This window comes from Eretmochelys imbricata, chromosome 4 (assembly GCF_965152235.1).
Source record: "Eretmochelys imbricata isolate rEreImb1 chromosome 4, rEreImb1.hap1, whole genome shotgun sequence".
NCBI classification, from domain to species: Eukaryota; Metazoa; Chordata; order Testudines; family Cheloniidae; genus Eretmochelys; species Eretmochelys imbricata.
This window is the reverse complement of record NC_135575.1, coordinates 145,719,940-145,742,360: the sequence shown is the minus strand read 5'-3', so window position 1 is coordinate 145,742,360 and position 22,421 is coordinate 145,719,940. Positions and strand designations below refer to the sequence as shown.

Below are 22,421 nucleotides of genomic sequence, written 5' to 3'. Positions count from 1 at the left end.
CGGAAACCTACTGACCGCTATTCCTACCTGCATGCCTCCAGCTTTCACCCTGACCACACCACACGATCCATCGTCTACAGCCAAGCTCTGCGATACAACCGCATTTGCTCCAACCCCTCAGACAGAGACAAACACCTATAAGATCTCTGTCAAGCTTTCTTACAACTACAGTACCCACCTGCGGAAGTAAAGAAACAGATTGATAGAGCCAGAAGAGTTCCCAGAAGTTACCTACTACAGGACAGGCCTAACAAAGAAAATAACAGAACGCCACTAGCCGTCACCTTCAGCCCCCAACTAAAACCCCTCCAACGCATTATTAAGGATCTACAACCTATCCTAAAGGATGACCCAACACTCTCACAAATCTTGGGAGACAGGCCAGTCCTTGCCTACAGACAGCCCCGCAACCTGAAGCAAATACTCACCAACAACCACATACCACACAACAGAACCACTAACCCAGGAACTTATCCTTGCAACAAAGCCCGTTGCCAATTGTGCCCACATATCTATTCAGGGGACACCATCACAGGGCCTAATAACATCAGCCACACTATCAGAGGCTCGTTCACCTGCACATCCACCAATGTGATTTATGCCATCATGTGCCAGCAATGCCCCTCTGCCATTTACATTGGTCAAACTGGACAGTCTCTACGTAAAAGAATAAATGGACACAAATCAGATGTCAAGAATTATAACATTCATAAACCAGTCAGAGAACACTTCAATCTCTCTGGTCACGCAATCACAGACATGAAGGTCGCTATCTTAAAACAAAAAAACTTCAAATCCAGACTCCAGCGAGAAACTGCTGAATTGGAATTCATTTGCAAATTGGATACTATTAATTTAGGCTTAAATAGAGACTGGGAGTGGCTAAGTCATTATGCAAGGTAGCCTATTTCCTCTTGTTTTTTCCTACCCCCCCCCCCCAGATGTTCTGGTTTAACTTGGATTTAAACTTGGAGAGTGGTCAGTTTGGACGAGCTATTACCAGCAGGAGAGTGAGTCTGTGTGTGTATGGGGGTGGGTTTTTGGAGGGGGGTGAGGGAGTGAGAGAACCTGGATTTGTGCAGGAAATGGCCTAACTTCATTATCATGCACATTGTGTAAAGAGTTGTCACTTTGGATGGGCTATCACCAGCAGGAGAGTGAATTTGTGTGGGGGGGTGGAGGGTGAGAAAACCTGGATTTGTGCTGGAAATGGCCTAACCTGACGATTACTTTAGATAAGCTATTACCAGCAGGACAGTGGGGTGGGAGGAGGTATTGTTTCATATTCTCTGTGTATATATAAAGTCTGCTGCAGTTTCCACAGTATGCATCTGATGAAGTGAGCTATAGCTCACGAAAGCTCATGCTCAAATAAATTGGTTAGTCTCTAAGGTGCCACAAGTACTCCATTTCTTTTTGCGAATACAGACTAACACGGCTGTTACTCTGAAACCTGTTTCATTTCTGTATCTGAAGTTAGGAATACTGACTATGTAACAATTACAAGTGCAGGTTTCAGAGTAGCATCCAGTGAAGTGAGCTGTAGCTCACGAAAGCTTATGCTCAAATAAATTTGTTAGTCTCTAAGGTGCCACAAGTCCTCCTTTTCTTTTTGCAATTACAAGTGCGTTTACACCTGGGGAATGCCCACCAGACAGAATGCAATAAGCCTGAATGGGCCATTAGGGAGAACAATAGGACTTTGAAGATGCTAATCTACCACCTTCCTAAGAAGCTTCCTGGGATGCTGCAAACAATATTTGACTCCTGGCTGCTTTGACACTGCAGGGTCATGTGATCCTGTCACCTGGTACTGGACTCCATCTTGGACCCCTAGTATTTTTCCTCTGATAAGGGTGAGGGATAAAGCTGGGAAACAAAGGATTCCCACCATATGTAAATCCTATTTAAGGCAGGGAAGTGAGTTAATCAGGGGTCATTCCTCACTGAATCCCTGTCCAGGATGACTGCTGGAAACAGATGATCTAAGAAACAAAGACAAAGGTGGTGGGGAAGGACTGAACCTGGGCTGGAAAAGGTGTCTGGTCTGTGAAAGAAATACCTAGAGTTTTAAGCTGCAAGCAAAAGCAGCTTGTCTTCAAGAACCTCTGTAATCTGCCATAAAGCAACATTTAAGGTGAAAAGAAAAGGAGTACTTGTGGCACCTTAGAGACTAACCAATTTATTTGAGCATAAGGTTTCGTGAGCTACAGCTCACTTCATCAGATGCATACTGTGGAAAATACAGAAGATGCTTTTATACACACAAACCATGAAAAAATGGGTGTTTACCACTACAAAAGGTTTTCCCCCCACCCCACTCTCCTGTTGGTAATAGCTTATCTAAAGTGATCACTCTCCTTTCAATGTGTATGATAATCAAGGTGGGCCATTTCCAGCACAAATCCAGGTTTTCTCCTCCCCCACCCCTTTTTTCCACACACACAAACCCACTCTCCTGTTGGTAATAAACTGGTTACTCTCTAAGGTGCCACAAATACTCCTTTTCTTTTTGCGAGTGAGCTGTAGCTCACGAAAGCTTATGCTCAAATAAATTGGTTAGTCTCTAAGGTGCCACAAGTACTCCTTTTCTTTTTGCGAATACAGACTAACACGGCTGTTACTCTGAAACCTGTCATTTAGGGTGAGAAACTACCACTTTTAACCAGTTTCTTTAGTGTATTAAGCTTAGTTTGCATGTTTGCTTTTATTTGCTCAGTGATCTGCTTTGATCTATTTGCTATCCCTTATCACTTAAAATCTATCTTTTGTAGTTAATGAACTTGTTTTTGTTTTCTCTAAACCCCGTTTGTGAAATCTATAACTGGGGGGTGCAAAAAGCTGTGCATATCTTCCTCCACACTGATGGAGGGAGTGAATTTCATGAGTTTAAATTGTACAGTTTTCTGTGCAGTGCAAGCCAATACAATTTTGGGTTTACACTCCAGAGGGGGTGTGCATTTGAGTGCTGGGCAATTCCCTAGCTGAGTCTTCCCATGCAGAGCTGATTTCAGTGTCTGTGTCTTTCTGCAGCTGGGTGTGTCCCTACCTGTGTGTGTGCCGGAGGAGGCTTGAGGGCCTGACTCAGCAGGACAGTGTAAGAGAGCCCAGGCTGGTGGAACAGGCAGGCTCAGTTGTACCCCAGTACACCAGGTGGCACCCTGGAGTGGGGGGTAACCCATCACATGCCCTCCTGGAGGTGGACAGAGTTTATTAAAGAGGCCAGTGTAAATGGCAGAATGTTCCAAGAGTGGAAGCACACAGTGCCCAGATTATACTTGGTAGGAAAGATCTGATTAAAGAATCAGATATGCTTGCAGGGGAGAGATATGAAACCACTTGTACCTTTGGCTCATGCCTAACTAGACTGGGAAGGTTTAAAAGATGCTTGGAAGGTGGGGCTCTCCATAAGATACCCGTGGATGTGTTGGTGGGAGAATGATATTATTTCACTGTCTAGGGCTGATAATATTGGGAATCCCTCTTGCTGTGGCTATGTCCTGGCTTGCAGACACACCCCCAGCAGAGGGGAGGTGAAAACTCCACACCCTTAGCATCAGAGATTAGCTATATGTCTACGAGGAGTTGTAAGAACAACCATGCCGCATCAGACCAATCGTCCATCTAGCCCAGTATCTTTTTTTTGAGATGGGGCCACTAGAGCTGCAGGCAGTATTCAAGCTGTGGGTGTGCCACGGATTCATAGAGTGGCACTGTGCATTACCTCTCTTATCTTTATTGGTTCCTAATGGCTCCTAACCATTAGTTTAAAAAAAAAAAAAGAAAGAAAAAAAAGCTGCCCTGCACGTTGAGCCAATGTTTTGAGAGAACCAGTCGTGGTGATTCATTAGAACGGCCAGGCTGGGTCAGACTGAGAGTCCATCCACCCCTGGAGTCCTGTCTGCCGACCACGGCCAGTGCCGGAGCCCCCGAGGGAGTGAACAGAGCAGGGACTCACCAAGGGATCCATCCCGTCGCCCATGCCCAGCGTCTGGCAAACAGAGGCCAGGGACCCCATCCCTGCCCATCCCGGCTAATAGCCATTGATGGACCTGTGCTCCATGAACTTATCTAGTTCTTTTTTGAACCCTGTTATAGTCTTGGCCTTCACAACATCCTCTGGCAAGGTGCTCCACAGGTTGACTGCGCGTTGTGTGAAGAAATACTTCCTGCTGCTTATTAATTTCATTTAGTGACCCCTAGTGCTTGTGTTATGAGAAGGAGTAAACAACACTTCTTTATTCACTTTCTCTACACGAGTCATGATTTTAATAGATCTCAATCATATCTCCCCTTAGCCGTCTCTTTTCCGAGCTGAAAAGTCCCAGTCTGATTAATCTCTCCTCATATGGAAGCCATTCCAGACCCCAATCATTTTTGTTGCCCTTTTCTGAACCTTTTCCAATTCCAATATATCTTTTTTGAGATGGGGTCCGCACATCCACACACAGTATTCAAGATATGGGCGTACCATGGATTTATATAGAGGCAACATGATATTTTCTGTCCTATTATCTATCCCTTTCTTAATTATTCCCAGCATTCTGTTCACTTTTTTGACTGCCGCTGCACATTGAGTGGATGTTTTCAGAGAACTATCCACAATGACTCCTAGATCTCTTTCTTGAGTGGTAACAGCTAATTTAGACCTTATCTTTTTTATGCATAGTTGGGAATTACTTTTTTCAATAAAAAAGTGGCACCTTAGAGACTAACCAATTTATTTGAGCATAAGCTTTCGTGAGCTACAGCTCACTTCATTGGATGCATACTGTGGAAAGTGTAGAAGATCTTCTTCTTCTACACTTTCCACAATATGCATCCGATGAAGTGAGCTGTAGCTCACGAAAGCTCATGCTCAAATAAATTGGTTAGTCTCTAAGGTGCCACAAGTACTCCTTTTCTTTTTGCGAATACAGACTAACACGGCTGTTACTCTGAAACTTTTTTCAATGTGCATTACTTTGCACTTATCAGCATTGAATTTCCTCTGCCATTGTGTTGCCAAGTCATCTAGTTTAGTGAGATCCCTTTGTAATACTTTGCAGGCAACTTTGGACTTAACTATCTTGAATAATTTTGTATTGTCTGCAAATTTTGCCAACTAGCTGTTCACCCTTTTTTCCAGATCATATTTATAAATATGTTGAACAGCTGTGATGGGGCGTACTAGGCCTTCATGCCATTTACCCTTTTTAAAAATTGGCACATTAGCTTTCTTCCAGTCTTCTGGAAATTCCCCAGTGTTCCAAGACTTATTGAAAATCAACATTAATAGTCCTGCAAGCTCCTCAGACAACTCTTTTAAATCTCTTGGATGCACGTTAACTGGACCTGCTGATTTTAAAGATGTCTAACTTGAGTAGCTTCTGTTTAACATCTGCTAGCGATACGCGTGAAATGGGAAGAATGTTATCTTCACCATATGATGAGACACTGACAATATCCATAATATACTTAACAAACCTTGTGGAATTAAGATTAAACTGTAATTCAGTAAATTGTAACATTATTGAATTAGGGTTAACACCTTTGCAGTTCATTGTATTACAAATGCAGATGTTTACACAGTACTGTGAGATTGTATGGAACTTCTTTAGTAGAATGACAAGATTAATGCAATTTCTGGAAGTTCAAAGGTCTTTCTGGAACAATAGGTATGAAGTGAATTTCCTTAGGAAATACCTTGAGGTGAGGGGAATGCAAATCCTCCCCCTCTGAAGCCAATCTTTCGAAGATATGCCCCGAGGAGAGAGACCCTTTCTATACTAACTACTTGCTTCTGGAAACTCCAGTTCAAGGAGCCCTGAAGTGTATAAAAAGGAAACTGAAGATGTCATGCGTGTTCTTGTTTCAAGCTGAAGATCTGATGAACTTGTAACCACAAGGTGTCCCTAAGGTGAGGTATTAAAAGTCTGCACTTGACCATTTTCCATGGTTCCTAACTTCTGATTAATATTTATTAACAACTAATACCCCGTCTTGTGCTTTATCTGTTAGGACACTGATCCATAAGCAAATTAAAGATGTATTATTCTTCCCACAGGATTCCAAGAAATCCGATAAGTTTAGAAAATGAAGGTCTGATTGCCCTGAACAAAGCCAATCATAGTACACATCTGAACTTCTCAGTCATACAGTTCTGCTGATGCACCAGACATCCAACCCCCAGACCCACTATTACAGTCCCGGTCTCCCTACCCCATTGCTTGGCAGGAGCCCCATCTCCACCACCTCTCAAACTCAAGGTGACAGCAAATGTAAGGCTGGGAGCTGAAGTGAGAAGCAGGTGGGCTTCTCCCAGGTGCTCAGGCTGCCCCTACTCTTCCTCTCTCCTACTGTATTTCAAAACTTCCCAGAGGAGTGCTCACCAGCTCAGAGTCCTTCCTGTGCTGTCTCTCTTCTCCACTCAGACGTGTCAGCCGTTCTTCTGCTCTCTGGAACCAACAATATCAAACAAATTCATCCTTACAATCAAGCTAAGAGTCATTATCATTGGCTCATTTCACCGTACAACCTTCGGGCAGGGCTGTGCTTCCCTTGTATACCTTTCCCTCTCTGGGATGCATTTCCAAAATGTGGCATGGCACCTGCTGCCTTTCAGAGAGGAAATCTGTCCTACTCCTAGGAGTGTTGGTACAGCTCTCTGCTTCATACTGGAAGGAGATGGGTAAGACCCTCCCACAGGATTTTGGCATGGCTGAGCTGACAGGGGCTGCTCTGTTAAAAGGGACATTATACTCAGGCCTCTTCTGCCAATCCCCACTGAGTAGCCAATGCTGGCATCCTTCAGAAGGTGGATGTCTCAACCAGCTCCACTCTGCTCATCTCTGCATCTGCCAGGGGAATAGTTGTATTAGAGGAAAGTTGGGGCTCAGAGTGTCCAGGCCTTGTCCCCTCACTTCACCTTATAAAGGAGCTCCTTGAGCAAAGGACTGTACCATGTACCTTGAAGTGATGTATTATGGGAGCCTCATAAAGTTGCAATTGAATGGGCAGGAACTGGAGGGTTCAGAGGGTGTGGTCTAATCAGAGCAGCTTTTGGCTAATTTTCAAAGGTAAACTGATCAGAAGCAAGTCTGATGGATGAGGAGCACTCCTGGTGCTTGTGCGTGGCAGCTGGTGAACATTACGCTGCCCGAGTAGCAAACAGCGGTGGTGCTGATGTAGGCAGGGCTCAGATATTGCAGTGCCGAGTGCAAGAGGCAGCTCTCTCTCTGAGCGTGGACCTTAAAGACAGCAGCTCCAATTGACCCTCACAGGGGAGCTAGTCTGGAGCTCATTCCTTCTCAGAGGACACTCTGAGCTCTATTCCTGACTCTGCCACAGCCTCCATGTGACACCTTGGGCAAGCCACTTCATTTCTCTGGGCCTAGTGCTAATAGCCCTTTGTTCCTCTCCACCTTTGTCTGTCTTGCCTATTTAGATTGTCAGCTCTCCATGTCACAGACTGTCTCCTGTTATGTATCTATACAGCAGCCAGCCAATGGGTGACCTCAGCTGGAGCTTTGAGACTCTACAAACAAATTTTAAAAAATGTAATAATTCCATTTGCTCTGTCCTGTAACTCACATGGGCTGGGCAACTTCCCCTAGGTCTAGTACATGGGGAGAAAGGTCAGTCCACTGGGAGGGAGATAAATTGACAAAGTTTTAAAGGGGTTTCCCACCAGGGCTCCATGATGCTTTGGACCTTCTATTTTCCCATGGGGTGGGGAGACCCCATGGGGAGGGTTTGCAGGTATGGTCAGGAATTATAGGGCTTCTCTAGGGCTTGCAGGGGACTATGGTATTAGGCACCCATCACTGTAGTGGGGGCCGTGGCTTGGCCCATCAAATCATGATGGTTTGACTCAGGTATAATTGCTGTGGTTTCATCTCTGAAGGCTTTGGCAGCTCCATCTTGTTTAATGGGAAAGTGCCTGGGACAGTTGGCTAGTCCCAGACAACCCCTGCTATGCCCCGTGTGTCTCTTTCCCCCTAGGTCTGTAGAAGGAGGGGGAATGTCAGCCTGAGCCCCAATATTTGTCCCCACAAGGGAGCTTTGTGCTCAGTCTAGCTCAAGCCCATCTGACCATGTGAGGCCAACACCACGGCTGGACAGGGCTGACAGCTAGCACTTAGGGTAATGGGGGTTTTACCTTCTGGGCTTTGTACAGCACCTCCAGGATATTGCTGAGCAGCTCAATGCAAGCCTCCTCCTCCTCTCCCTTCTCAATCAGCTCCCGGAGGATGGGGATTGTAGTATGCAGCAGCATCTCTCGACACTCTGCGCAGATAGACAGAGATATTTGTGGGATGGGAAGGGGGCAAACACAGACATCTCACCGTCCTGGGGAGGGAGTGGGCCAGAGAGGGGCAGACGTTCAGGCTCGGGTTGGAGCCCAGGCTCTACGACCCTTCCCCCTTGTGGGTCCCAGAGCCTGAGCCCAAAGGTCTCCATTGCAATTAAATGGCCCCACAGCACAAGCCCCACAAGCCCGAGCCAGCTGACATGGGCCAGCTGTGAGCGTTTAATTGCACTGTAAACATGGAGAATTCACCACCTCCCTAGGGAAGCTGTTCCAGGGTTAATTCCCCGAGTGTTAAAAACGTGCCTCTTATTTCTATTCTGAATTTGTCTGGTTTCAGCTTCCAGGTACTGGACCTTGTTCCGCCTTTGTCTGCTAGATCAGAAATCTTTGCTCATCTAAGTACTTGCAGGCCCTGACCAAGTCACCTCTTGTGCTACTTCTGTCTTGGATAAACTAAATAGCCTGAGCTGCTTCAGACACTTATCAACAGTCGTGGCTGTGAAACCTTCATTTCTTTATTGTTTTGTCCTTATGGCCCCCATTTCTCTACTGTTTGTCTGTATGGTCTCTGTCTGGCTCTGAGATTGTTTCTGTCTCTTGCATAACTAATCTTGCTTGGTGTAAATCAATTAAGGTGGTGGGGTATGATTGGGTGAAGAATTGTTTTACAATATGTTAGGATTGGTTAGAAAATTGTTTAGTAATAACTTAGTACAATGATTGGTTAAGGTACAGCTAGGCAAGACTCAAGTTTCACTGTGTAAACTGGGGTCCAAAAGGAATTTCTAAGGAACCAACTCCAGGACACAGCCCCGAGAGCAGAGCTGCCAGACCTCAACACTCTGCCAATGACACCGTGCAGAAACTGGAGTTCCCCAGATGACCTGATCCTGACTGGCCATCAAGAAAAGTTCATATGTCTTCTTGGGAGTGTTGAGCATTGTATGCTTAGCGTGTGCCTTCTGTTTTGGTGGTTGTTAATAAATAGAGGTTAAGTAGGACATTACTTTGTATGGCTCTTCCACTGGTAAAAGACCCCGCAGACCCGCAGAGAGTAAGATTACTCCTTGAGCCCAGGGAAGGGTAAACGTGCGTGCCCTATAGCATAAGGTTATCGCCTGAGCTCTAGGGACTGGCTAAAGGTGGGTGCCCCTAGAGTATGTGAGTAACAGAGAATTTTGTACACCTTGTCCTAGCAGTGACAATTCAGGCCATATACTGATGCTAACCATGTTTGCAACTTCCTGAGCTGCAGTCTGGCATGTTACACTACACAAGTACATGCGGCCATGTGACCCAGCAGCCTGAGGCACTCACGTGCAGTTGTGAGCTGGTAAGCTTTCATTAAGTACTAGGTGTTGAATGGTTTTCAACCTGTTTTGTGGTAGAAAAGCTCTGGCCTTTTTGAGTCAAGGATTGCTCCAATGAATTCTGTTGTCTGTACAGATTTTCAGTATTGATTTTTCTTGGGTCACTAAGAGCCCTAGAGCTTTGAATATAGACAGAGCAGTGGATACGCTGGGCAGATTCTGACCCGACTCTGGTCCGCCAGTCATCTAGGTATGGGAAGACATGGATGCCTATATTTTTTTTAAAAGATGAGCTGCTACCAGCACTGTGCACTTTGTGAATACCCAAGGAGCAGCTGCCAGGCTGAATGGAAGCCCTGAGAACTGTCAGCCATTCACCACAAATCTGAGAAACTTCTGATGGTTGGGTCATATTGCAACATGGAAGTAAACGTCACTCAAGTCGAGGGCAGCATACCAGTCTCCTTGTTCCAGGGAAGGGATAATTGAGGCTAGGGTAACCATGCAAAATTTTATTTTCTTCAGGAATTTGTTCAGTTCTGTTAGATCTCATATGGGCCTGAGACCTCCTTTTATCTTGGGGATCGGGAAATAACAGGAATAGAAGCCTTTTCCCCCCAAGGTCCAATGGTACTTCCTCTGTGGCCCCTTTCTAAAGAAGAAACTGGATCTCCCGCTGAAGGGTCATCTTGTGAGAGTGGTCCCTGAAGAGGGACGGGGAGAAGGGGGGAGAAGTACATTGGATGGCATACCCCTGTCCTACTGTGCTTAAGACCCACTGGTCTGATGTTCTATGGATCCAGGCACTTAGCAAGCAGGACAGACAACTGGTAAACAAAAAAGGAGGACCCGATGGAAGTGAGGAGACTGGTATATTGTCCTCAACAACCCCATCAAAATGCCCACTTGGAAGGTGTGTCTTGATGGGATGAGCTCACTGATGTTGAAGAGGAGGGAAGTGGAGGTTGCCTTCTACAGCTCCTTCCCTTTTTTCTTGGCTGAAAGGGCTGTAGTTAACAAAAATGCTTTCTTTTCGTCACTGGAGTGTAGATTCCAAGGGACTTCAGAGAAGGGCCTACAAGTGAAAGGTCCTGTATGGTTTGTTGGACTTCTGCAGGTAGTCCAGAGGACTGAAACTACAGTAGGAAGAAAGCCTGAGACATAAGCCCTTGTATCAGAGGCCTGGTATGAGGCTGGAGGCCTGAACTAAAGTAGTGGTCAAAACTTTGCTGCCATAAAGCAAAGTTAACTTGTGAGCAAGAGGCAGGCCCTGCTCACAGAATCTGGCAAGAACAGGGCTGATATTGCTGAAACACACATTCCTAAGTAGCGCTAGGTATAAGAAATATACATGCAAACACATTCCAGAAGGATGGGACAAGAACACTCCGATACCAGCACATTCCCCAAAGATAATAGGAACACACTGACCCATCCTAAAGATAAGGTCAGGATGACAGCATGATGGAAAGAGATGTTTTGATCGAACCAAAAAGTACAAGGCCATGAGTGGCATCCTAATACATCAGAGGTTGGCACCCTGATAGGTCAGGGGCAGTATGTAACTTGTTTGTATCGGTGTATAAAAAGATATCTCAGAGGGAGTGTCTTTGGCCAGCCAAGCGGGGAATGGAAAGTCCCACCATTCACTCAAGTATCAGGGGGTAGCCGTGTTAGTCTGTATCCACAAAAATAATAAGGAGTCTGGTGGCATCTTAAAGACTAACAGATTTATTTGGGCATAAGCTTTCGTGGGCTAGAACCCACTTCATTGGATGCCACCATTCACTGAGCTGTATTCATTGTTTTAGTATCCTCATAGAGTCTGCCACGTTCTATTACCATGCTTTGTCGACAATAAAACTGGCCTGGCATCTTTGTACCTTAACGGATCCTGTGGTCATTGGGCAGTTATCTCAAGCCGTTGTGGTGAACAGGCATGCAAGGACATAGGTGTGTGCTGAAGAAAGTTCTCTGTGCTGGCTCCCTACTGGACAGAATCCACCTCCAGGTCTCCTGCCAACTGTTCAAAGCCCTCCATGGGACTGGCTCCAGCTCCCAGAATTTTCCTCTTCTTCCACAACCATGACCTCCAACAGCAGCCATGTTCCACCACAATAATAAACAGTCTGCTAGTGGGGGTGGAGTGGGAGACAGAATTCCACAGAAGTCAGCCCCAGATTATGGAATTTACACTTGCAAGTGGTAAGAACGAGCACCTGTGAGTTTGTCACCCAAAGTGCAGAAGTGCCTGCATGTACAGGCACTGCCCACCTCAGCATGCTAGCATGTCCAGAACCCTGGCACACGTGCATGTGCTCTCATGCCTGGCTCCTTACTAGAGAGGGTTCAGTGCAGAGTCTGTACTGGAGTGTGTGACAAAGTGGGAATTTTCTGTAATATTTTTATGAATCCTATGCGTGCCTCGGTTTCCCTCTGTACCTTAGAATCATAGAAGATTAGGGTTGGAAGAGACCTCAGGAGGTCATCTAGTCCAACCACCTGCTCAAAGCAGGATCAACCCCAACTAAATCATCCCAGCCAGGGCTTTGACAAAACCTGAACTGAACCCTCTCTAGTTTGAGCCCAGCCAGGGCTTTGACAAAACCTGAACTCCTTACTAGAGAGGGTCCAGCGATACTGCACCTCTTGTCCGGAGTGTCAGTTACATAGCCCTCGCCCGCATTTGCGGGATCCTTTGATACCTCTTCCAATAATAGAGGTTCCTTTTGAACGGATAGCCATGGATCTGGTAGGGTCCTTAGAGAAGACAGCTCAGGGACACCAACATGTGCTTGTTGTACTGGACTATGCAACCCGGTACCCAGAAGCTGTTCCCTGCGCAACACAGCTTCCAAGACAATAGCTAAGGAGCTAGTACAGATCTTTGCCCGGGTTGGGCTACCCAAGGAGATATTGACTGATCAAGGGACACCTTTCATGTCCAAGTTGATGAAAGATCTCTGTTCACTGCTCCATGTACAAGCCCTACGGACTTCTGTATACCACCCGCAAACAGATGGCCTTGTGAAAAGGTTCATAGAATCATAGAATCACAGAATATCAGGGTTGGAAGGGACCTCAGGAGGTCATCTAGTCCAACCCCCTGCTCAAAGCAGGACCAATCCCCAATTAAATCATCCCAGCCAGGGCTTTGTCAAGCCTGACCTTAAAAACCTCAAAGGATGGAGATTCCACCACCTTCCTAGGTAACCATTCCAGTGCTTCACCAGTCTCCTAGCAAAATAGTGTTTCCTAATATCCAACCTAGACCTCCCCCACCATTGGTACCGGGGGTTAAAAACCGTTCACACTGCACCTGGAACAGTGCAGGAGACATGATGGCACCTAACTGTCTGGGTGGAATGACTGGATTGTTAAAAAACTGGTTGAAACTGACCTAGCTGAACAGGAGATCCAGAGAGACAATGAGACCACCCACAACAACTGAACAATTGACATCTGGCAGCAGGATACCCAGAAGGCGTATCATGTGAACTAAGCTAAGAACAAAGGGGAGAAGGTGTCAAGGTGGCTGGAATAATGACTGCCCTTTGGAGGGCCTCAGCTACTTTCACTCAGAGCTAAGGACAAAGAGAGGGAGATGGGATGAAATAGGGTCCATAGCAGTTTGGCTATGGAAACACAGAAACCGTCCTTTCTGTGTTCTGACCTAAGGACTTTCAGATTCCATAGGCCAGGTGCCTAATAAGTTGTTACCTTGTTTTGGAAAGGCTGCCTGGCGACAACTAGAAAGACTCAGAGCATTGCGCCCTGAAGGGGCACGGGACAAGCTTCCCACAGGAGTCTGGTTTGGCTGGGTTTGCTGCCGGGAGCCATGGAGAGAGAGGGATTGCAGGTGCCCAAAGGCCCAGTCTTGGAGACCATGGGCCTGCCCTGTGAATTGTGTGGGTTCTCGAAGCCTGGCACACTAACAGGGTCACTGCCAAGGGACTGTTTACATGCTGGGCTTAGATCAGGCCCTGTGGATCCATGATAGGGGGCTCCCCTTGATGTCCCCCACTTACCATAAGACTGGAAGATCTTGCTGTTGACTATGTCAGTCAGGGACTGCAGCTTCTGCTTCAGCAGGTGCAGAGGGGGCAGGTTCCCAATGAAATCCCGCAGCAAGCACCTAAAGCCCAGATACAAGGGGACTCGGTTAGGTGATAATATGTAAAATCTCCAGAACAGGGATGGGATAGGGAAAATCCCAGGGATCTTCAAGCTACAAGGGTTTCTTTCTTCCTGCTGGGTGTATTCTCCAGCCCAACTCACTCAGCCACTTTCCTGCTCTGGCCACTCACTGCACCAGCAGCTGTCTCTGTTTTGAGGAAGAATTCAAAATGGATGACAGGTCATTTATTGACTGCATCTCTTCTCACAGGTGGGATTCGGCAAATTAGTGGGTAGGGCTGCTAAGAGTGTATAAATCTGAGCCTGACAGCTGACAGGCAGGTTGGATCAGGGAAGCAATGGGGTATGTAGGCTTTGGGAGGGTGGTAGACGTGCATTTTGGTCACACCTGCTAGAGATAAGGTTGCAAGGCGGCTTCCCGTATGAAAGCCCCCCTCCAACGTCCGCGTGCTTGTACATTTCTAAACGGGTCTCTCCTCCCATCTCTTACGGAGGGCAGGTTTTAAGGCCGGCAATGGCAGTACTTTCTTTGTGCCTTAAAATAAGCTAGACCATTATAACAGAAAACTGACAGAGCCAAGAAATTACAGAAAGATGTTCTCTCTTGTGGCTTTTCTTGTTAAATGTGGAGCTTAAAATTATGTTTTTGGTTCTTATTAAATGTTGTACCAAAAAATGCCACCCGCTGAAGAGAATGTTACTGTAGAACATCACCTGTGGAAGAGAACGTTACTAGGAAAAGAAGTACTTCCTGACTTTCTGGAAATTTTAACTATTTAGCTTTAAATCGCAGTTAAACTCTGAAAAATGAAATATGTAAAAATGGCAGAAGCTTGTTCAACAACTCTGTTCCTGGTAAGTATTCAGAGTCTGATCTGCTGACTTCAGTGATGGAAATCAGTTTCTGCTGCTTTTTACTGCTATTAATCCTGCAGAGCCAAAACAGACAAGAAGAGAGGGAGCTGTTCCTCCTTGGGTATCAGCCAAAGGGCTGTATGTCAAGTTCCAGTCAGTGGCAGCTGCACAAGACCACTGAAGATGCCTGGGCTGCATAGGTATTCCTAATGGCAGCATCTGGCCCGTGGAGCTTTTTAACTGATGATTATATGCAAGACAGATAAACCCCAGGGAAAGTTCGCAGAGCAGGGACTGAGAAAACAGGTTTATGTACCATTTGAGCACACTTAAAATTTTCACAGTCTCTCTTTTTTAATCAACCAATCTCACTTGGATTCAGCAACCACCTTTTTGAAATAGCCCCCACTCTCCTACCACAACTTCTGCCTATTGCATTCCCCATCTGGATGCAGCATTTCCATTCCCCACCCAGCAAACAGTGCAATAGCCACTCACTGGGAGGCCCTTTCCTGGGAGAATCACCTGTCTTCACAGTCACCTTATTTCCTTTGCTCCAGTTCAGAATTATTTATGTTGTTTCAATTCCACCAGTCCTTTGTCCTCCACGTTTGGCCCTGTGCCCACGCTCATTGATCCTGCAGTGTTAATTTACTGACATCACCTTTAAATACACATCAGTGGAATGTGATGTCACAAATGCAGGATGAGGGCATCACTGCAGGACTATTGGAAGGTGAGCCTGGGTGGCAGGGGGAGGAAACAGACATACAGGACACCCTTTACAAATACACATGCCACTCCGTGGAGAGAGAGTGACTGAGCTTGGTGCATTGGCTGAAAGAAGGAGAAAAGTGTCACTTACCCCAGCACAGAGGAGTCGAAGATCCCAAACACATCTTCCAGGATCGAAGGCAGGTACTTCAGAGCAGCTCCCTGGAAGCAGAAATCAGCAAGAAGAGCTAACTAACTACTGGGCTATGTTTTATTAACAGACTTTAGAAGGACACATTTACTAGAAATCTTACTGCTCTGAGTGGAATTCATATTGTGCAAAGATCCAGCAGCAAGCCTCTGCACTATTTAGACCCTATTTAAAGGCCCCTTGAATTTCATCCTGCCTCCAAACATAAGACTAAGGCGGAGGCACAAAGAAGTTTCTCTCTGATTCAGTATACTTCATGTAAACAAACCCACAACATTACTACCATAAACAGTAGCTCCATGAGCTCTCCTTCCCCAAATGGAGAAATTTTGCTGAGACCATTTACTCTTACTAGATCAACACTAATCAGAATCAGAAAAAACTGACCATGATAATTCAAACATATCATTGTAGACAGGAATAACTGTTTCAGGTCTTTACTTTAAAACAGAGGAAGAAATTTCATGAAGAAAATTGGATTCTCCCTTATATTTGTAGAAGCACAGTCCATCCCACAGAGAGACCCCAGGCTCTGGGGCTCCCACAATAATATGACTTGCTATCACCATATTCCCAAATGGAACAAAGTTTTCTCATATTCCATAAAGGAGGGGCTGGGACTTCTCTCTAGAGTCTGGGTGAATGTCCTTTTCAGATGTCCCTCAGCAAACCTACACAGCAACCAGAAAGTCACTTTCCATTGTGAGACAGAATTTCTGTCTCTTCCTCTGTTCCGTTAAAAGTACAACCTTGGTTAGAGGTGCAGGTGGATCCTCCACTAGCATCATATTCAGATCCATTTTGCAGCCTACGAGTCACTTCAGATTTTTTTCCCCAATGGTTCTCTAGCCCATCCCACGAGTGTCCTTCAGGTCTGAGCTGCAGCCATGGCTCTGGTGTTTCCTCTGGTGGTTCAACCTCCATATAGTCTTCGATGTTCTGCACAGCTTCTGCCAGCACACACAGCCATTGCTGCTGCACACACATCTGCAGCCTCCCAAGTCTATTAGTAAATCCACCAGCTCTCGCACTGTCCAAGATTCTTACCACAACCATTGATCAGTAGGTCAACTGTTATCACAAGGAAAAGCGCTCTCCTAAAACTACTGGTCCCATGTCTCGGAGATCTCCAACTGGTCCAGGATGGCAGCTTTGACAGCCTCATAGCTGGTGCCAGTGTCCTCATTCAGGGCCAAATACGCAATCTTTTACTCCGTGAGCAGCAGCAGCCGCCACCCTCCCATCAAAGGTGACCTGGTGGGCCTGAGGGTTCCCTCCTGGACAGAGAAAGGTTGATATCCACAAGTAACCTGGGTTGTGTCTCTGGAACATCTGTTCCTGGAACTGTCTCTGCGATTCCTGCTGCTCTTTTATAGATTCCTAGATTCCAGTCCCAGAAGGGACTACTGTTATCAGAGAAATCTGCTGCTTGCCAGGAGCTAGGATTCATGATGTGACGGAGAGACTGCTGAGACTCATCAAGCCCTCGGATCGCTACCCCTTCCTGCTTCTCCACATGGGCACCCATGATACTGCTAAGAATGACCTTGAGCGGATCACTGCAGACTACGTGGCTCTGGGAAGAAGGATAAAGGAGTTTGAGGAACAAGTGATGTTCTCGTCCATCCTCCCCGTAGAAGGAAAAGGCCTGGGTAGAGACCGTCGAATCGTGGAAGTCAACGAATGGCTATGCAGGTGGTGTCGGAGAGAAGGCTTTGGATTCTTTGACCATGGGATGGTGTTCCAAGAAGGAGGAGTGCTAGGCAGAGACAGGCTCCACCTAACAAAGAGAGGGAAGAGCATCTTCGCAAGCAGGCTGGCTAACCTAGTGAGGAGGGCTTTAAACTAGGTTCCCCGGGGGAAGGAGACCAAAGCCCTGAGGTAAGTGGGGACGTGGGACACCGGAAGCATGAGCAGGAGAACGTGAAAGGGGAGGGCTCCTGCCTCATACAAAGAAAGCAGGACAAACAGCGAGTTATCTCAAGTGCCTATACAGAAATGCAAGAAGCCTGGGAAACAAGCAGGGAGAACTGGAAGTCCTGGCACAGTCAAGGAATTAGGAATTGGAATAACAGAGAGTTGGTGGGATAACTCACATGACTGGAGTACTGTCATGGATGGATATAAACTGTTCAGGAAGGACAGGCAGGGCAGAAAAGGTGGGGGAGTTGCACTGTATGTAAGAGAGCAGTATGACTGCTCAGAGCTCCGGTATGAAACTGCAGAAAAACCTGAGTGTCTCTGGATTAAGTATAGAAATGTGAGCAACAAGGGTGATGTCGTGGTGGGAGTCTGCTACAGACCACTGGATCAGGGGGATGAGGTAGATGAGGCTTTCTTCCGGCAACTCATGGAAGTTACTAGATCGCAGGCCCTGGTTCTCATGGGAGACTTCAATCACCCTGATATCTGCTGGGAGAGCAATACAGCAGTGCACGGACAATCCAGGAAGTTTTTGGAAAGTGTAGGGGACAATTTCCTGGTGCAAGTGCTGGAGGAACCAACTAGGGGCAGAGCTCTTCTTGACCTGCTGCTCACAAACTGGGAAGAATTAGTAGGGGAAGCAAAAGTGGATGGGAACCTGGGCAGCAGTGACCATGAGATGGTTGAGTTCAGGATCCTGACACAGGGAAGAAAGGAGAGCAGCAGAATACGGACCCTGGACTTCAGAAAAGCAGACTGACTCCCTCAGGGAACTGATGGGCAGGATCCCCTGGGAGAATAACATGAGGGGGAAAGGAGTCCAGGAGAGCTGGCTGTATTTTAAAGAATCCTTATTGAGGTTACAGGGACAAACCATCCCGATGTGTAGAAAGAATAGTAAATATGGCAGGCGACCAGCTTGGCTTAACAGTGAAATCTTTGCTGATCTTAAACACAAAAAAGAAGCTTACAAGAAGTGGAAGCTTTGACAAATGACCAGGGAAGAGTATAAAAATATTGCTCGGGCATGCAGGAGTGAAATCAGGAAGGCCAAATCACTCCTGGAGGTGCAGCTAGCAAGAGATGTTAAGAGTAACAAGAAGGGTTTCTTCAGGTATGTTAGCAACAAGAAGAAAGCCAAGGAAAGTGTGGGCCCCTTACTGAATGAGGGAGGCAACCTAGTGACAGAGGATGTGGAAAAAGCTAATGTACTCAATGCTTTTTTTGCCTCTGTCTTCACGAACAAGGTCAGCTCCCAGACTGCTGCACTGGGTAGCACAGCACGGGGAGGAGGTGACCAGCCCTCTATGAAGAAAGAAGTGTTTTGGGACTATTTAGAAAAGCTGGACGAGCACAAGTCCATGGGGCCGGATGCGCTGCATCCGAGAGTGCTAAAGAAGTTGGCGGATGTGATTGGAGAGCCATTGGCCATTATCTTTGAAAACTCATGGCGATCAGGGGAGGTCCAAGACTACTGGAATAAGGCTAATGTAGTGCCCATCTTTAAAAAAGGGTAGAAGGAGGATCCTGGGAACTACAGGCCAGTCAGCCTCACTTCAGTCCCTGGAAAAATCATGGAGCAGGTCCTGAAGGAATCAATTACAAAAGACCCTGTAAACCTTCAAAAGATTAATCCCGGAACCTGGAGGATATGGGTGTGTGCCCGGAGCCCGGAGGCAATGGGTGTGTGCCCGGAGCCCGGAGGCAATGGGTGCCTAAATTGACAGGGTTGCGCCTGAGCCCTAGGAACAGGGTATGGGTGGGTGCCCTAGAGTGTAAGGTTACGCCTGAGCCCACGGAAGGGTGAGGGTGGGTGCCTAAATTAAGAGGGTTACGCCTTGAGCCCTAGGAACTGGGTAAAGGTGGGTGCCCTAGAGTGTGCAAATGTCAAAAAATTTTGTGCAGGTACCAGTGTGGGTGGTAAATATAGTCGCACATGATGGAATTTAGAGGTTTTTTTAGTTTGCTCTAGAAAACAATATGAAATTACACACACACTACATTAAAAGAACATTGAGATTGCAAAGTCAAGCACTCAGAAGTTCAGAGTGGTTGATTTCTCAGACTGCAGTGGTTGATACGGGCTGGGTCTCCTGAATGGGTACAGCATCCGGAAGATTATTACCAATGTTATTAGAAGGAAAGACCCAAGGAGCACAACTGCAATTTAGCACAAGCCGCTTTGCTAACAAATCCACATACAATCCCACAAACATTGCAATATCACAGCACATAGAGACATAGTACCAAGTATTTAGCCCCGTGACAGGCATCACTCACATCTCCTGGTGTCAAGGTTCCTTCCCCACTCTGAACTCTAGGGTACAGATGTGGGGACCTGCATGAAAAACCCCTAAGCTTATTTTTACCAGCTTAGGTTAAAACTTTCCCAAGGTACAAACTATTTTACCTTTTGCCCTTGGACTTTACTGCTGCCACCACCAAGTGTCTAACATATATATATATAACAGGGAAAGATATATAACAGGGAAAGAGCCCGCTTGGAAACGTCTTTCCCCGCAAAATCCTCCCCAAACCCTACACCCCCTTTCCTGGGGAAGGCTTGATAAAAATCCTCACCAATTTGCATAGGTGAACACTGACCCAAATCCTTGGATCTTAAGAAGAATGAAAAAGCAATCAGGTTCTTAAAAGAAAAATTTTAATTGAAGAAAAAAAGTTAAAGAATCACCTCTGTAAAATCAGGATTGTAAATACCTTCCAGGGTAATCAGATTCAAAACACAGAGAATCCCTCTAGGCAAAACTTTAAGTTACAAAAAGACACTAAAACAGGAATATACATTCCATTCAGCACAGCTATTTTATCAGCCATTTAAACAAAACAGAATCTAACGCATCTCTAGCTAGATTACTTACTAAGTTCTAAGACTCCATTCCTTTTCTGTTCCTGGCAAAAGCATCACACAGACCGAGAGAGAGGTTTTGTTTCTCCCCCCTCCAGCTTTGAAAATATCTTGTCTCCTCATTGGTCATTTTGGTCAGGTGCCAGCGAGGTTATTCTAGCTTCTTAACCCTTTACAGGTGAAAGGGTTTTTCCTCTGGCCAGGAGGGATTTTAAAGGTGTTTACCCTTCCCTTTATATTTATGACACCTGGTGTGGAACCCCAGAATGTCAGTCATTATCTTCCTCAGTGGTTGTCAGGATACAGCTTTCATAACTCCCCACTGGGATTCGTACGTACTTATGAAGGTTTCAACCCCTTTTCCTTATCTATACTTCCACACACCCCTACATTTGGAATGCCCCATCTTTCATAGGCTAGCTTGTTAGCTCCCCTTGTACTCATTAACATTTATGTCACTCAATCACCAAAACTTACTGTTCGCACACTGCTGACACCCTAGGTCTGCAAAAATCCCCAAAATATTCTAACTGGCTTTAACTAGTACTTTGCAATATATATTTCCTAAATACCAGCAATTTAACAACACTGACTTAATGCAGCATTCTACCTTATGACACCTTGTAATATATGGACATTGCTGTCTTGTGACAACTTCTGACCTAGGGTCACTTACTGGTTAGTTCTTTATGCCAAGTTTATCTTTAGTCTTGAGACCTTGTTCAGCTAAGCTATGAAGGCCCTATCTTACAACATTAATACTTATTTCTAGGGCTGTTGATTAATTGCTGTTAACTCACACGATTAACTCAAAAAAATTAATCGCGATTAAAAATTTAATCGCGATTAATCACACTGTTAAACAATAGAATACCAATTGAAATGTATTAAATCTATTTGGATGTTTTTCAACATTTTCATATATATTGATTTCTGTTACAACACAGAATACAAAGTGTACAGAGCTCACTTGATATTATTGTTTTTGATTATAAATATTTGCACTTTAAAAATGATAAGCAAAAGAAATAGTATTTTTCAGTTCACCTCATACAAGTACAGTGGCACAATCTCTTTATCGTGAAAGTGTAACTTACAAATGTAGATATTTTATTACATAACTGCACTCAAAAACAAAACAATGTAAAACTTTAGAGCCTACAAGTCCACTCAGTCCTACTTCTTGGTCAGCTAATCGCTAAGACAAACGAGTTTCTTTACATTTATGGGAGATAATGCTGTCTGCTTCTTATTTACGACACCTGAAAGTGAGAACAGGCATTCGCGTGGCACTTTTGTAGCCGGCATTGCAAGGTATTTATGTGCTAAACATTCATATGCCCCTTAATGCTTCGGCTACCATTCTAGAGGACATGCTTCCCTGCTGATGATGCTTGTTAAACAATAATGCCTTCGTTAAATTTGTGACTGAACTCCTTGGGGGAGAATTGTATGTCTCGTGTTTTGTTTTACCTGCATTCTGACATATATTTCATGTTATAGGAATCTCGGATTATGACCCAGAACATTTTCATTTTAAGAACACTTTCACAGCAGATTTGACAATACACAAAGAAGGTCCCAATGTGAGATTTCTAAAAATAGCTACAGCATTTGACCTAAGGTTTAAGAATCTGAAGTGCCATCCAAAATCTGAGAGGGACGAGATGTGGAACATGCTTTCGGAAGTCTTAAAAGAGTAAAACTCCGATGGGGAAACTACAGAACCCGAACCAGCAAAAAAGAAAATCAACCTTCTGGTGGCATCTGACTCGGATGATGAAAATGAACATGTGTTGGTCCGCTCTGCTTTGGATCATTATTGAGCAGAACCCGTCATCAGCATGGACGCATGTCCTCTGGAATGGTGGTTGAAGTATGAAGGCACATATGAATCTTTAGCGGATCTGGCATGTAAATATCTTGCGATGCCGGCTAAAACAGTGCCATGCAAACACCTGTTCTCACTTTCAGGTGACATTGTAAACAAGAAGCAGGCAGCATTATCTCCTGCAAATTGTAACCAAACTTATTTGTCTGAGCTACTGGCTGAAGTAGGACTGAGTGGACTTGTAGGTTTTACATTGTTTTATTTTTGAATGCAGTTATATT

The 22,421-nt window shown here is 45.5% G+C and overlaps 1 protein-coding gene across 1 annotated transcript in view; it reads right to left on the bottom strand.

Annotated features, from left to right (window-relative positions):
- LOC144264379 (dedicator of cytokinesis protein 2-like) overlaps positions 1-22,421 on the bottom strand; it is a 336,931-nt gene that overhangs the window by 146,542 nt on the left and 167,968 nt on the right. Inside the window, exons 24-27 of the mRNA XM_077816134.1 lie at positions 15,461-15,531; positions 13,632-13,738; positions 8,141-8,268; positions 6,372-6,437 (exon numbers count right to left, since the gene is read on the bottom strand). Coding sequence (XP_077672260.1) covers positions 6,372-6,437; positions 8,141-8,268; positions 13,632-13,738; positions 15,461-15,531 — 372 coding nt within the window. The remainder of the gene's footprint in view (positions 1-6,371; positions 6,438-8,140; positions 8,269-13,631; positions 13,739-15,460; positions 15,532-22,421) is intronic.